Source organism: Mastomys coucha, unplaced genomic scaffold (genome assembly GCF_008632895.1).
Source record: "Mastomys coucha isolate ucsf_1 unplaced genomic scaffold, UCSF_Mcou_1 pScaffold13, whole genome shotgun sequence".
Classification (NCBI taxonomy): Eukaryota; Metazoa; Chordata; class Mammalia; order Rodentia; family Muridae; genus Mastomys; species Mastomys coucha.
This window is the reverse complement of record NW_022196895.1, coordinates 73200822-73217357: the sequence shown is the minus strand read 5'-3', so window position 1 is coordinate 73217357 and position 16536 is coordinate 73200822. Positions and strand designations below refer to the sequence as shown.

Genomic DNA, 16536 nt, shown 5'->3' with positions numbered 1-16536 from the left:
GCCTGGTCTAGCTGCTTTGAGAGACATGTGTCATAGGTTTTCAGGTTAGAGTTGTGCCCTGTGCCTTTCAGTTCTTCTTCTTCTTCTTTTTTTTTAAATATGGAACGCTTCATGAATTTGCGTGTCATCTTTGCACAGGAGCCATGCTAATCGTCTCTATATCGTTCCAATTTGAGTATATGTGCTGCCGAAGTGAGCACGCCTTTCAGTTCTTGAGAAACTGAGGCAGTGAAGCATTTAGGCTGCCTTGTGATTTTCTGTGTTTCCCAGAAGTCAACAAAATATATAGAAGCTTGACAGAATGATTAGACTCTGACATTAATCTTGTGTACCCTGCACAGCTTGCCAGCGTCATCGTATCCGGCCACTACCACTATATCGATCCTGGCAAGTATCATATTCGGTTTCTGATAAGAGTCTAATGCTTGGGGTAAACTTGTCTCAGGCTCAGTCCTGCTGAGAAGCCCCATCCTGGCTAAGATTCATTTCTCATTGGCCGTACCAGGTAACCTTGGCCTGGCAAGTGAAGGCCAGCGCTTACAACACATCCCATTCTACCCCTCCCCTTCTCATTGCATGTGGCAATTATTGTTGGTCTAACCACAGTCAGAGTCACGTGAATGCTTGGCACAGAAGTGCCCCTGTTCCTGGGGAGGTGCGTCATACAGGCGTGGGCTACAGCTGAGAAGCCAGAGCTCCTGGAAGGACTGGGGGTGGGGGCGGGACTTCTTTGGGATGCACCAATGAGCTTAATTCTCTGTCTGAGAGCACGCCCTGAAGGAATAAAAAGAGGACCTTCAAAGAATGTGGACAACTGAGAACTGGGAACAATAAAGAGGAAGGTCCACTATGAGGTGAAAAGGAAGAGGAGCATTCTAGAAATGAACTCTACCAGATTTACAGAGCCATCGCTTACACCTGAGCTTTCCGCCAGGATGGCCGACTCTTTGGCAAACTTCTCTGTTAGAAGCGTAAGCTGTCATGACCCACAGCTCGTCGATGGTGAATGCGAATGAGTCTGCCAGATTCTTCTTGATCGCTTCAGAGAGGCAGAAGTCTTGGCTAGGGGAGGGAATGTAGGAGGCACTTCCTCCCGGCTGGATTCTGTCAGTGGGATGGCTCTGTTTGTCTTCCTGGACTTGACTTTGACATTTATCTGGGATGCCCCTGTAACTCTTGCTTCAGCTTATATGGGTAAGGCTCCCTATTCTGGCTCTCTGGAAGCATCTGGGCTGCCTCTCTCTTGGCTTCACCTAATGGTGGGGCTAGCTCCACCAGAATGTCAGACTTATGGGGTCCCTGGAGTCCCATCTCCATCCTCAGTCCCCAGGCCAGAGTCACATACTGATGACTATGAAGCACAGTGTGTCAAGGTGCCCAGCACTGGGGTGAGAGGCAGAGGACAAAGACAGGGCCAAGCAAAGGCCGTGTCCCTGACACTGTCCTCTCCATATCTCAGAGAGGACAGAGAAGAAGCCGGTTTCGTCACTGTGAGAAAATACTTTGACCCCCAAAGAGTGAAGATGGTTTGGCGTTAGAAGGTTATGTGAAGAAAATGCCCCGATGAGAAGCTCGTCTCCAGTCATGATTTACTATGGTGGGCGAGGGGAGAGGAAGCAGGCCACGACCTACCCAAGATGTCGCTGGTCTTCACTGAGACCGTGTAGGATGTCCACTCCATCATCTCCTCTCCATCAATGACTGCACATATTTCACACACCAGCGTCTTCTTTCCCTTCTTTTGGGACAGCCAGTCCCCATAGTAGAACATGGTTAGGTCTCCCGTGTTCATGTTCTTCAGCAGGATCTGGAGAAAGGCCGAGTAGAAATGCACTCTGCTGAGGTACCTGAGCGCCAGTCCCTGAACCCCCACCCGAGCTCCCTGATTCAGACTTGTGGGTGTGGGGGAGGGCTCGGTTTATGTGCTCTGATGAAAGTCCCATGGGACCTGGAAATTGGGAATTTATCTGAAAAAAGGCTTCCACAGCAAAGCAATAGAGAATGGTGTATAGAAAACGTTTGCTGAATGTTTTGCAGAAAACAGAACTAATCAATACATTGGCAGCTTGGGAGCAGGACACTGACATTTGCCAGGTGGCATGGATGCAATGTTGTTGTCTCAGTGAAAATGCACAATGGCTACACAGGAAGGGGCACCCTGAGGAGAACCAGGACAGATGGCCATGCGTGGATGAGGGGTGAGAAGCCTATTTCAGACAAGTGTGCAGGACTTGTATTACAATTAAGCCATGTTCCACCAACCCTGAGTGTATATATTAAAGTTCCCGTCATCAAAGTCTTGGGGTATGACCTTATTTAAACTAGAGAAGGTCACAGGTGGCCCTAAGCAAAGTAGGACAGGGAAATTTACATATGGGGACATGTGCACATGGGGAAAGTGCTGTGTGACAGCTGATGGAGCTTGAGGACAGCCAAGGTCAGAGCCTATGGTGTCTTCAGAGGCACATGGCCTGCCGGCACCTTCATTCCCACTTTTCTGCCCCACCCCTGAATTCTGGAGCTTTGTCACACAGCTGCAGGAATCTGCCTCACAATGTACAAGGGGGCCCCCCCACACCAGAGCCAGTCCGTTTGACTCTGGGGCATGCCTGTGGGATTGTTAGCTGTGTCATCTGTTTTCACGAAAACATAGCAAGCTGAGATGTGCACTGGGAGCCCTTGGCTCCATAACAGTGAGTGACAGTGGCTACCCTCTGGTCCCCAGGGTCAAGGTCCTGCAAGATCAGGGTGGTATACAAACAGTAATGAGAAACACAGACACCTCCTTTCCTTGGGCGAAGCTGAACCTGTGGCTGTGTGTGTGTGGTATGTGGTGTGTTCTGTAGGGGGAGGCAGAGGCAAACCAGTGAGACTTCTTGCTTCTGCTATTGTACATTTCTCACCACGCCCTGCTCAAGATGCCCTCAGCCTGCCTGAGAGCCCCGGGATGAGCCACAGACTGGCTTCCCGGGTGGACTCAGGCTCCTCCAGAGAGAAGGCCGGGAGGAAGAGCTACCTAACAATATAATTAAGGGGCATGGGAAGGTCATCATTTCCCAGCTCCCACTACCTCAAGTCTGCTTCTCTACGAATCCCACCACATCTCTTGTCCCAGATGATGCTCACCCCAAACCTCCCCCTTCCTAGGTTCTTCCCACTGTGCTGTGTTCTCTGGCAGCGATTCGGCTCTTATTAGACACAAGCAAAGCCTCATTCCCTGATTAATTCACACCAAAGTCCATGGCCAGGACAGCTGCATTACAAGAAGGTCACTTATAAGCCAGAAGCATGGAGGAGAGGTGGGCAGGGACAGAGGAAGGGCACCGCACGTGTTACCCTCTCCAGGAACCACTCTGGCCGGCTACCCATCCCATCAATGCGGATGCGCATCTTGGTAAAGGGAGCAATGTCCAGAATCTCCATGATGAAGGTGTCATTTTGTTCCCGCTCAAACCTGGGGGAGAGGCATGAGGAAGGGAAGTTGATAAGCTGTCCCTGGCCATAGAACAGGCACTTCACCACCCAGCAATGGCAATTCCCCAGCTGCCCATCCCTTTGCCCCCTAGGTGGGATCCTGAAAGACTGAGTTAAGCAGGCTTGGCTGGTAGATGTAGTCCTGAACCAAGAGCCACCAGCCTGGGTTCTAGTCCTGTTTGCTGGTTCCCTACCTTTCTTCCTGGGACTGGGATTCCTCACTTGAAATCTGGGGAGAATGGCATCCACCCTGCACTTTCACAAAGCTACCCTGGAGGCCATAGATGGGGAACAAACTTTGAAGGTAAAAAGAGAAGCTTTAGTGACATTCTATGAGGGTCAGGGGTAGGGCAGGTTTTATGCTGTCTAACAGTAGAAGACAGATAGGCCTCATTTCTCTGTGTGAAATTGTACAAATGAGCACAGTGGCTCTGGGTTGGTCCCTGTTCCCGACAGTTGTGAAGTGGGAGCAAATGGAAGGCAACATTGCTCTTATTGGCTTTCATTCTCTTATCCAACGGCTGCATGATCTCAGAGATGTTCTACAGGGCCCCTGGTGCAATGCAACCCTCAGTCCTGACTGGCTGCTCGGCTGCTGACCCATGGGGTGGTGCAGGTGGTCCCAGAGAGATGACTCCAAGTGGCAATTGTTATGGTTCTCTGGGCACAAGGCATACTTTTAAAAACAGACCACATCTGTGTGCGTGAGACTGTGAGTGCCACACGGTAAGAGTGAGAGCTTCCTCGTCTTGGAGACAGTGTTAGTTTGAAGCACACCTCTACCCTGACAACTTATAGGTAGGCATTTCATGGCCATTAGAGTTCTCTAGAGGTGGTGAGCTTAGATGGGGAGAAAGACTTGCTCCTGACTGGTGAGTATACAACATCTGACAATAGGGGCCTACTGCAAGCACCCCCATAATGCCTCTCTACACGTATGTGCATATGCATGTGTATGCTGGCCTCCATTTTGGGCACTTGGCTTTACTTGGGATAAGTGTCTCCTTGCACAGCCCCATGCTGTGTATAAGTGAAAAGAAGAAGAAAAGAACTGGTTTGGAGAGATGGCTTCGAGGCTAAGAGTTCTGGCTACTTTTCCGGGATAGCAGGGTTCCATGCACAGCATCCACATGGCAGTTCATATCTATCTGTAACTCCAGTCTTAGGGTGTCCAATGCCCTCTTCTGGCCTCCATGGGCACTAGGCACAAACATGAATGCAGATAAAGCCCTCATACACATAAAATAAAAATAAGTAGCTTTTGTTTTCTTAGACAGGGTTTCTCTGTGTAGCCCTGGCTGTCCTGGAACTTTCTCTGTGGACCAGGCTGGCCTTGAATGCAGAGATCTGCCTGCCTCTGCCTCCAGAGTACTGAGACTAAAGGCATGCCCCACCAGCTGGTAATTTTTTTTAACCAATGCTGTGGGCATTGGTACTTAAGGAAGGCTTCCTGGAGGAGAGATATTTACTCTTGCTTTTGAACAAGAAAAGTGTTAGAAAAGAGCAATAAATGTGAGGTAGCTAGGAGCCCTTATAGAGTACAGTGGGGGGAACAGAGCCAATCTGGCTGAGAACAGGTCAGGAGTGAGCAGGGTATGGGATCGGGCTCCCTCGGAGTACCTGGCCTTCTTCTTGTCCAGCTGCACCTCTTCCGTGCTCCCGTTGATGCCATAGAGGGTCATGAAGATATTGGAGTCAGTGCCTCCTCCAACTACATCACCAGTCCACACCGTCATTTCATAAAGCACCTGCCGTGAGAGGGGCGAGTTCCTGACCCCAGCCCCTCACCAAACCACCCAATGCATCTCAGTATCCCTAGGGAGAAGAGACATGCTCTCCGTGCCCTGAAGTTCTGAGCTGAATCTGACACAGTTGACTGCATGTGTAGGAGGAGGTGAGGATGTCCACCACAGTCACGCAGCCGGTGGGGCTTTGGCAGAGACGTTGGATGTGATAGGAGCCCATCATGTGTGCTGATGTGAAGACAGGGCAGTGGGCTCAGGAACATCTAGAGCTCCATCTGAATCCAGGTCTGCCTTCTGCTAGCTTTTTACCTGGGACAAATGGCCCAGCTCTATCCTTGCTCCCTCTGTGGAGAGATGTGGAGATACTACTTGTAGACTCATGAGATACCCAGGTGACTCATACAATTGCTGCTGGTGCTGGGCCTACCATGTGTGTGGTAGAGCTATAGGAGCATATGGTATGGTACCATGTGTATGATAAGCCATGCAAGTACATAGTACGGCACTATTTGTGTGGTATGGTGCCAAGTATATTATATGGCACTGTATGTATGGTAAGGCCAGACATGTGAGGATGCTGCAGTGGTTCTGAGTGTCACCAACTTCCTGTGACAGATAGCTCACTCCTGATAGGAGCAAGGAATGCCATAGTGGGGGGGGGGATGTTGAAGGGGGTTGAGAGTTCTGTCCCAAGCCACAAATAAAGAATTACCTGTTCATCCAGTTACTACTTTAGATTCGGACTATGTTCGCAAAGGACCAGATTCCCTTTGCATGTAGGCCCTGATGGGAGAACAGAGCTTCCTCTCCCTGAGTATCTGAGTTGAAGCCTTTCGGAGGCTCTTCTTAAGGGATGGCCTTGTGTGGAGGGGCACCTACGTGCAGCATCCTGGGGTCCTGGGATGTTACTTATCAATTCTTAACCCACAGACCAGCTAGTAGATCTGAAAGTTGGGGTGATGTAGAAAAATGGCAAACTTGCCACATTCTGTCTCACCCGAGCGACTGCCTGATCCTTATGGTCTTCAGGAAGCTTTGGAGCATGAACTGTGTGTGCTATGTTGTGATTGTGGTCATGCCCTGGTCACTGTTCCAGATAGGAGCTTTTGTGTAGTTCCTGGACTCTTTTCTCTGCCAGGATAGGGTTAGGAGTAAAGTATGAGAGCTTGGTTCACAGTAGAGCAATGATGTCCTCATCACTGTGGCGAATGGCCAGGTAGGACTCGGGGAGTGACTGGCAACAGGCAGATGCCTGTCCCTCTTCTTGCTCTTATTCATACAAACACGAAAAATAGAAAGGTCAAAGTGAGGTTGTTGATGACATGGAGAGACCCAGCTTCTGAGGCCAGGTCCCGCTAGCCCCTGTGTTCTCCATGTCCCTCATTCCTTCTATATACAGACACATAATTGGCGTGTTTCCAAATGAGAGATGGAAGCATGGCGTCAGTCACTCTGGTTGATATCCTGGGGAGGCACCAGTCCAAAGGGTCCTGCAGTTTGTACAGTGGCTAGCCTGTGCTCTTCGCACTGTGAATAGCCCAATATAAACATGCATTTTCTCAGACTGAGCTGGGAGGAGCTGTAGTTGCACAGGGTGTGGTGTGCATCAGGGAGTGGCTCAAAGACACACAGTGGTTGGGAAGCTCAGGATAGTATACCCACACTATCCATCATCCACTGGCCACAGAGGGAGAAGTCTGCTGTAGAATGTCCCATCCCCCAACTCCACTGCTGGGGAGGGGCAGGCACATTCACAGTTTCCCATGCAAGATCTTAAAGTGCAGAGTACAGCCCCTCTTGCAGCTCCCATCACAGGACAGGAAGGACTGTTTGGCCCTGACCTTGGTAGGTGTCCTGACTAAACAGAGCTGGGCTGCTGTTGGCTCCACAGCTCATGAAGGAGAAAGAGAAGTACAGGGTCAGGTAACCAGGAGGCCTCTGGACCACCCACTAGATGCTTGTCTTTGGACGAGCTTCCTTCTGCCCCCTGCCTAACACTGAGCTAACCTCTGAGATTATACAATTTATCCCAGTTCATGTGACCCATTGGACATTAAGCAAACTTCCTGCCTTCTGGGTTTTTCTCGATACAAAGAGCCTCACATGTCCAGCACTGCTATATAGAGGCCCTCATTCTCTCATGTCCTTTGCCCTGTTGCTATGTTGTGGGTGTGGAGAGCATGCACATCTGGGCAGAGCAATGATGGTGCACATCTGAGCAGAGCAATGATGGCACACATCTGGGCAGAGCTGATACCATTCAAAGCTCTTCAGGGATGGTGAATGATCTCATTGCTTTTGGACAAGGCTGAATACAGAACAGGTAGTGATGGGAAATGTTATTTACACATGGTGTAGGAGAAGCCTAAGACCCAGAGAAACCAGGAGGCTTTGCCAGTGTCGCACAGCAGTGGACCAAAAGAGAACAGTCTCCTGGCTTGAGATAAGTAAGTCGAACTATCTTCTAGGCTAGTTTCTGTCAGTATCTGCTGATGACTCTCCTGTCCACTTCACCTTCATCTTCCCTGTGTCTTCCACTTTCAGGGCACACACATACCTTCTTCCCAATGTTGACAACCATGGCATCCAGGAGGTCAAAGACACGGGAAGTGACACCATCGCCTCGGTCCTTGGCAAGCCAACAGTTGCAGCGTAATGTGTACTTGGTACCCTGGGTAGGCACTGCCAAGCACAGCTCCTCCACCAGCCAGCAGCTCTCAGGGGAAGCTCCATCATGACCCAGCTGTGAGGCACACCATCCCTGTGAGGATCTTGGCAGAGCTGAGAAAAAAGCCTTTCCCACTCAGTTTCCTCTCCCTGCCTTGCTCTCTCACCCTAGCCTTTTCTCCCAGTATGCTCGACACTCACTGGCCAGAGGACCTTCCTCAGAGGAGAGGAGATCTCACAGGGTTAATCAAAACATGACCTTGGCGGGCCTAACCTCATTAGGTGATCTCTTTAAAAGAGACTGTGGGTGTTAGGGATGGAAGAAATCAGAGACAGTTGAATCAAGAGACCTTGTCTCCTACTGGGCTGATTGAAGGACAGGTTTTGTTGAGGGCCATAGCCAGGGACTGACAGGAACTGAAGGCCTCACTCCTATAACAGCAAGAGACCGGGTCTGGCTAACAGCTAGTAGGCTCAGAGAGGGACGGAGGCTTAAGAAAACATCACAGGCCTAGCCACACTTTGCATTCATCTCAGGAAGCCTTGAGACGTCCCAGCCAGACTCCTGACCCAGGACAGTGGATGTACCTGAGTTGTTTCAGTTACTAATTTGATGGTATCTTGTCACACAACAATGAGAAAAATGAGTACACAGGGTATCTTTCTCTACTGAATGGCAGAAATGGGAAACCTGAGGTAACTCCACTCACTGACTGGAGATCCACCTCTAACTCAGAAGGACTCCAAGTTATTGTTCTGTCTATCCACAGTTCCCAACCCCTATGTGTTGACCAGTTTTTTTTCACTCCCTAGAGAGAGTCAGCATCATGGGGACCCAGGGCCAGCACCTCTATTTTCTTGATGATGCCCACATCCAAGCCACCAACGTAGAACTCCTCCACAGAGCCACAGCTGAAGCCTCGCTTCCCCTGGGGATAGTCCAGCCAGATGCGGTTGGTACGTTCATCATCTTCCCCAATGAGCAAGACAAAGGCACGGCTATCGGTGGCTGCCTCCTTGTGTTTCCCAGTGGTCACTGACACATAGTAGGGAATCACTGCAAGAGATTGTGGGGGTTAACTTCACAAAGGGCCAGCTTGGGAACTTGTAATGACCTTGGGAGGGCCCTCAAGGGTCCTCCCCTTCCTTGCTTCCTCAGAGACCAAATGCAAAAAAGCCTTCTAGATAGGCTGCGAGTTCATGGTGGTGCCTGTCCGCTCTACAGGGATGATTTAGTTTGTGATGCCCAATGGAAGACTAAAGAGGTGTCCTTGTGTCCCTTGGAGTTTCAGGCTTCTAAAAGCCTCCTTGGCCAGTTATCTTACTTGAATTTTTCTCTCCCAGATGAGGAAGAATAAGGACAACATCTCACCAGGACTGGGGGTTTCATGCCCAAAACACTAACCACTGTTTGGACTGAAGGTCTGACAGAAAACAGAAACTGGAGACTACTGATCAAAGTGTATTGTACCTGTACCTCAGCAGAAGGAAGTCCTAGGGGCATCTATTTCTAAACTAAACTAGATTCGTTTGTTCAGCAAACAAGCTTGCTCAGGTCTCATAGCTTAGATTCTAGATGCTCAATAAGAATTCATTTTCCATGCAAAAAGCAAAAAGCTCCTAACCCAAAACATCCAGGAAATCCAGGATACAGTGAAAAGGTGAAACTTAAGGATAATAGGTATAGAAGAGAGTAAAGATTCCCAACTTAAAGGGCCAGTAAATATCTTCAACAAAATTATAGAAGAAAACTTCCCTAACCTAAAGAAAGAGATGCCCATGAACATACAAGAAGCCTACAGAACTCCAAATAGACTGGACCAGAAAAGAAATTCCTCCCATCACATAATAATCAAAATACCAAATGCACTAAACAAAGAAAGAATATTAAAGGCAGTAAGGGAAAAAGGCCAACTAACATATAAAGGCAGGCCTATCAGAATTACACCAGACTTCTCACTAGAGACTATGAAAGTTAGAAGATCCTGGGAAGATGTCATACACACCCTAAGAGAACATAAATGCCAGCCCAAGCTACTATACCTAGCAAAACTCTCAATTACTATAGACAGAGAAAACAAGATATTCCATAATAAAATGAAATTTACACAATATATTTCCACATTGTTGGAAAACACCAACATAAGGAGGGAAACTACACCCTAGGAAAAAAGCAAGAAAATAATCTTTCAACAAACCCAAAAGAAGATAGCCACACAAACATAATTCCACCTCTAACAACAGAAATAATAGGAAGTAACAATCACTTTTCCTTAATATCTCTTAACATCAATGGACTCAATTCCCCCAAATATAGACTAACAGACTGGACATGTAAACAAGACTCACCATTTTGCTGCATATAGGGAACAGACCTCAGTGACAAAGACAGACAGTACCTCAGAGTAAAAGGTCAGAAAACAATTTTCCAAGCAAATGGTCCCAAGAAAAAAGCTGGAGTAGCCATTCTAATATCAAATAAAATCAACTTTCAACCAAAAGTTATAAAAAAAAGATAAGGAAGGACACTTCATACTGGTTAGAGAAAAAGTCTATCAAGATGAACTCTGAATTCTGAACCTCTATGCTCCAAATGCAAGGGCATCCATGTTCATAAAAGAAACTTTAGTAAAGCTCAAATCACACATTGATAGTGGGAGACTTCAACACCCCACTCTCAGCAATGGACAGATCATGGAAACAGGAACTAAACAGAGACACAGTGAAACTAAAAGAGGTTATGAACCAAATGGATCTAACAGATATCTATAGAACATCTCATCCTAAAGCAAAAGAATACATCTTCTTCTCAGCACCTCATGGCACTTTCTCTAAAACTGATCATATAACTGGCCACAAAACAGGCCTCAACAGATATAAGAAGATTGAAATAATCCCATGTACCCTATCAGGTCACCACGGACTAAAGCTGGTGTTAAATACCAATAAAAACAATGGGAAGCACACACACACACACACACACACACACACACACACACACACACATGGAAGCTGAACAATGCTCTACTCAATGATAATCTGGTCAAGGAAGAAATAAAGAAAGAAGTTACAGGCTTTTTAGAATTTAATGAAAATGAAGAAACATTATACCAAGACTTATGGGACACAATGAAAACAGTAGTAAGAGGAAAACTCATAGCTCTGAGTGCCTCCAAAAAGAAACTGGAGAGAGCTTACACTAGCACCTTAACAGCACACCTGAAAACTCTAGAACAAAAAGAAACAAATACACCCAAAAGGAGTAGATGGCAGGAAATAATCAAACTCAGGGCTGAAATCAACCAAGTAGAAATAAAAAGAACTATACAAAGAAACCAGGAGCTGGTTCTTTGAGAAAATCAACAAGATAGATAAACTCTTAGCCAGACTAACCAGAGGGCACAGAGACAGTATTCAAATTAATAAAAGTAGAAATGAAAGGGAGACATAGCAGGCAGTGGTGGCGCATGCCTTTAATCCCAGCAGTTGGGAGGCAGAGGCAGGTGGATTTCTGAGTTTGAGGCCAGCCTGGTCTACAGAGTGAGTTGCAGGATAGCCAGGGCTATACAGAGAAACCCTGTCTTGAAAAAACAAAACAAATAAAAAAAGAAAAGGGAGACATAACAATGAAATATATCTTAAAATGGTTATTCTGTTTGTTGAATATTAACAGTTGAAAATATTAAAATCATGTTCTACAAACAAATAAGCAAAAAGAATGTACTCCCTATGCCTCTGAGAGTTATTAGATTCATGTCTGTTATAAATCATATATCACATATTTATGTTAAACATATATACTTCCATTAAAACTCCAAATCAATGTTGAAAGAAAACAGCAAACAAAATGTTTTGCTATTTCTGTATTTTTTTTCTTATATTTCATTGTATTTTCTTATGAATAAATGCCCATATTGTGACCATCAAAATAAGAAAGGAAGAGAGAAAGAAAGAAAGAAGGAAAGAAAGAAAGAAAGAAAAATGCAAATTTCAGCAAATGAGCATGTTTGGTATTTTTACTCCTGATTAGAGATAATTGCTAATAGTAACAGATGAACTGCCAACTGTGCTGGGTCAGATGTACGTACACATTTCACATGGAGAGAAAAACCTCTATGTGCAGACATCACTTAAAGGATCTCAAAGAATTAGGAAGATTGAGGTGTCAAGAGAAATCTGATACCATTTTTATTAAATTGACATAGTTACAACACACTAAAAGGTAACATTAAATTGATGTGTAAAAGAGCCTGAAGAATAATATTTTGGTTATATTGTATCATTTTGTATATTTTGAAATGGATTAATAAATTTAAGCGGAATATGTCTTAAAATAACTATTCTCTTTGTCGAGTATTAATAGTTGAAAACATTTAAATCATGTTCTTTTTACCATGCTTAATTCCCAAAGAATATTTTGTATGGTTTGAAATAATTTAGTACTCAATATTAGACATAGGATCCTCAGGTATGGATATTATTAAATATGCATTGATGGTATTTTTAGGGTACAAAAGGGTAGGAATATAAAAGTTGAACAAAATATTTGATGTATTATTTGATTCTTAAAATATTCAATATTATTAAGATATTTGATGTATAAAATGCATTTAAATAACACAAAATTTTAAGGAGAAAAAAAAGGATTCATTTTCCTTCCTATTAGGGGTGGTCCCATTAGGTATGCCAGTGACTATTGGGTGGTATTAGGGGGTAATTGTTCTAAGGGTCTGACTCTCTTGGAGGGGCGCCCTGCATTATTCTTTCACTCTGCTTGGCACATGGATGTGAGGACCGGTGCTTCAGCTCTCATTTCGGAAGGTTACCTTGGGTAGCCTTTAGAGTAAGAGCCTTTTATAAGGTTTCTAAAGGGACAGGTTGAAGGAACAACGCTCCCTGGGCACCCTGCAGCTGTTGAATTGGCTCTAGATGGCTTTTGAATTTTTTATGCAGTAGAAAAATGCTGAAGTTGTTTAGGCCATGGTCTCCAGGTCACTGTCATTTGCAGTTGGGAATGACTAAGTCAAGAACCCTTCTCCTGGCCTGTCATCCCAGCTGACAGGAGTCAGTGCCCTGCTGTCGACGCCCTTGGTTATGCCATCTGTATCTCTCTGAAGCTGATCCGGAGCATCCTCTCCTGGCTGGAGTCACTGGTAGTGCACTCTGGGCCAGCAGCTGTTTAATCCCCCGTCCTCCCCACAGGTGACCACAGGCCTTTGCTAAGGACAGCCTCTCTGTGGGCTGTCACTTTTCACACTCTGAGAAGGCTGGCCTGTGAACAGAGTGTCCATCTCTGTGACCCCATAGACCTGTGCCATGCTGTCCTGGAGGGTGACATCACGCTGGCCACACTCTTAAACCTAAGACTTTCACATGTTCAAAAAAATGAACATAGAATTGCCTTATCTCAAAAATACGAAAAATACGATTGGTGAACCAGATTTCTAAAGGACACTGCTCTATGGAGGAAGCAAACACAAAGGCCAAGAGACTGATTTATCCAAAGCTGGTTTTAGTGTCAGAACCAGAAGTGGATTGTAAGTTCCAAAATAAACAGCTTGGGATCTCTCTCCTGCAACGAGGAACATACTGCATTAGACTTTGGGTATCAGACACATGAGAGATTCCCACTGTTAGCCCTGCTTTCTGTTGGATTGTTCCAGATCTCCTGGCAAGAACTCATGTTCTGACAGTCAGGATGAGGGCAGAGTTTAGGACAATACCCTTCTGGTGGAATTAAGCAGATCATCATCACCACAACTTGATCCATTGCTTCATCTGTAGGGGGCTTCTCTCTGCCTGGTCACAGGGCTGCTGTGTGTGTAAACACCACAAAGTACAAAGCTCTAGGCCCCACTTCATCAGTGGCAGTGGGGCTTTAGCAACAGCTTGTCTAAGAATAGCTTAAAGCTTTTTTCCTGTGCCTGTTCATTTTCTTTTCTTTTCTTTTTTTAAAGACTTATTTATTTATTATATATAAGTACACTGGAACTGTCTTCAGACACCCCAGAAGAGGGCATCAGATCTCATTATGAATGGCTGTGAGCCATCATGTGGTTGCTGGGATTTGAACTCAGAACCTTCAGAAAAGCAGTCAGTGCTCTTAACCCCTGAGCCATCTCCCCAGCTCCGCCTGTTCATTTTCTAAAGAGCTCCCTGCTCTGCTCACCAGGGCCATCCTGAACGTAGTCAACCATGGGTCCTGTCACTGTGTCGATATCTACGTCTGCCATCTTGGAACTCAGGGCGATCTCCCAGAAATCAGCCGGGCTGCTGCAGTTGCTACTGCGGTCTCCAGTGTACTCCTGCAAGGAAAAGCACAGCCTGGGCTCATCGCAGTGCCGTCATCTTCTGCTCCAAGTCTCCCCTGAGTATGAGGATGCCTACAGGCTATAGCTGCATGGGGATCCCAGTGCCCCATCATGGTACCTTCTCGTAGAAGAGCCTCTCCAGTCGCCCATCCTCCTTCTTCAGGGACAGCCAGCGCCCGCACAGGAATAGAAACTCATCCTCATTGGTGTCATTCCAGATCTCCACCTTCTCCACATACCAGTCAGCACACCATTTGGTGTTGTCATGGCGGAGCTTGATCTTGTAGATGACACCCAGGTCAGCAGCCTCAATGATGAAGGTGTCAGCCTGGAGGGTCCAAATAGGAGGGCTTGTCAGAGACCTCACTTTAAGCCCTCGAACCCCATCTCCTAAATTCCCAGTTTGAATGGCCACTCCCAGCTGGAGATCCCTTCTAGAACTGAATCCCAAAAGATCAGTGTTTAGTGCCCAAGTTCAAGACTCGCTTCCTCACTGGCCTCGTTACACCACCCACTCACGTAGGACACCGCTTCATGTTCTCACTGGGTAAGACTGCCTTTGCCTGGATTTCTCTTGCCATGAGCCTGTGGGTGTTTGGAAGAGAATGTCTCATAAACGGTGTGAAATATTCCAAGGCTATGTCCAGTGCGGATGAGGAATGCTGGCCAGAGGCTTCGGCCACTGAACTGATTAAAGTCAAATTGAGCACATCCTCCACTTGGTCACCTCTGTGTTAAAGGAGGACCTTAACATGTGGAGCAGGAGGCCTTGCCCCTTTGGGGAGACAGCAGAGTGATTTGAGGACAATATTCTCTGTGACAGAGATGAGCCAGCCCCATCTTCTTTTAAGTCACCTTGGTGTAGGAAGATTTCCCCTGCATCCCACTGAATGCCAGAGGCCAGATGAGAAATTTTAGACACTGCTGTGGCTTTTAGGTGAAAGGGGAAAACTCTCTCATAGCAGCCCCGTGTGGTACTTCTGTGGCACATGAAGAGAAAACACCTGGAAAGACAAAGAGGGTGTGGCTACCCTTTAAATGTGCTCAGTGGCCTGCTGGGGACGTGCAGGCAGGCTGTGTAGGGCGGGTCCTGAAAGTCTGCAAACAACCATAGCAGACGTAAGTGATGTCCATGATCTGTGCATCCCTGGGGGGATCGAGATAAGGTAGTGCTCTGTTAGCATGGGGTAGGCTGCTGGTACCCTCTGGGGACCTGGTTGGTTCTCTACAGAGGCAGATGGGGAAGGGCTGACAGTGACGGAGGATTCTTATGGGAAGACTCTCTCAGACCAGGCAACCAATTGGATGTAGGCAGGGAGAGGCTGCTGGTAAGAAAGGTGGCATCAAGAATGACTCCTGACCTTCAAAGCAAGCGGCTAGAGAGATGGAAGCATTGAAATCCTCAGCCGTGGGCTCAGGAATTCAGTTAGTGACTAGGCCAGATGCAGCTTCAGCTTTTGTGGAGTGACAAAACCAGAGACTGAGCATGGTGGCCCATGCCTGTGATTCCACAACTTGGGGAGTGGAGGCAGGAGAACTGTCATGAGTTCCAGGCCAGCTAGAGCCACATAGTGAGTTCTGGGTCAACCTGGGCAAGAGAGTGAGACCCTATCTCAAAAGGTCCCAACCAACCAAAACCAGAACCAGAACTGAATGAACCAGCAAAACCTCCAGACAACAAAACTAAAAGAAATAGAGAAAATGTGATAGGGCAGACTTCTTATAGTGGTGTGTGTGTGTGTGTGTGTGTGTGTGTGTGTGTGTGTGTGTGTTCTGAACTTAGAGAATAAATCACATCATTTTATTTATATATTTAGTCATTTATTCTCTGTATTTGTTGAGCACCTATTATTTGCCAGGCTCTGGCACGGACAAAAGTTTATCCATTAGCTGCACGAGGGACACTACTATTAGATCAATGCATTTTCCAGATGTCAACAGTAGGCATCCATGGGAGGTGGGGGCAAGGGAGCTCTCCTAATCCTTACCAAGGCCCAGCATGGCTAGCAACCTGGGCAGAGTTGGGTATCTCATGGTTTAACTCAGCTGGCTTTCACAGTCACTCAAAACTATTTTATGAGACAGAGATATTAAGTAAGTTGTCCAAGTTACATTACCAATTAGTATTAGAACCAGTGTCTAATTCAGTCCACCTGAGCCCAGTGTCTGGGTACTTAACATAACACATCCCTAGTCTGGAGCTGGGGCATCACGGGAATCCATTTTGATCTCTTTGGCTACTTTACCTGGGCAGTGAACAGCATCATATCATTTACTCTCTCTCTCTCTGTGTGTGTGTGTGACAGAGAGAGGGGGAGGGAAAAAGAGGAGAGAGAGGG

At 46.6% G+C, this 16536-nt stretch overlaps 1 protein-coding gene and 1 non-coding gene across 2 annotated transcripts in view; both read right to left on the bottom strand.

The window, feature by feature from the left end:
* The window catches only part of Loxhd1 (lipoxygenase homology domains 1), a 164155-nt gene that overhangs the window by 26997 nt on the left and 120622 nt on the right, over positions 1-16536 (bottom strand). Inside the window, exons 30-35 of the mRNA XM_031366253.1 lie at positions 14316-14525; positions 14056-14191; positions 8735-8943; positions 5095-5222; positions 3337-3454; positions 1633-1807 (exon numbers count right to left, since the gene is read on the bottom strand). Coding sequence (XP_031222113.1) covers positions 1633-1807; positions 3337-3454; positions 5095-5222; positions 8735-8943; positions 14056-14191; positions 14316-14525 — 976 coding nt within the window. The remainder of the gene's footprint in view (positions 1-1632; positions 1808-3336; positions 3455-5094; positions 5223-8734; positions 8944-14055; positions 14192-14315; positions 14526-16536) is intronic.
* LOC116087836 lies at positions 94-200 on the bottom strand. The gene has a single exon (XR_004117638.1). It is a non-coding gene; the product is annotated as a U6 spliceosomal RNA (small nuclear RNA).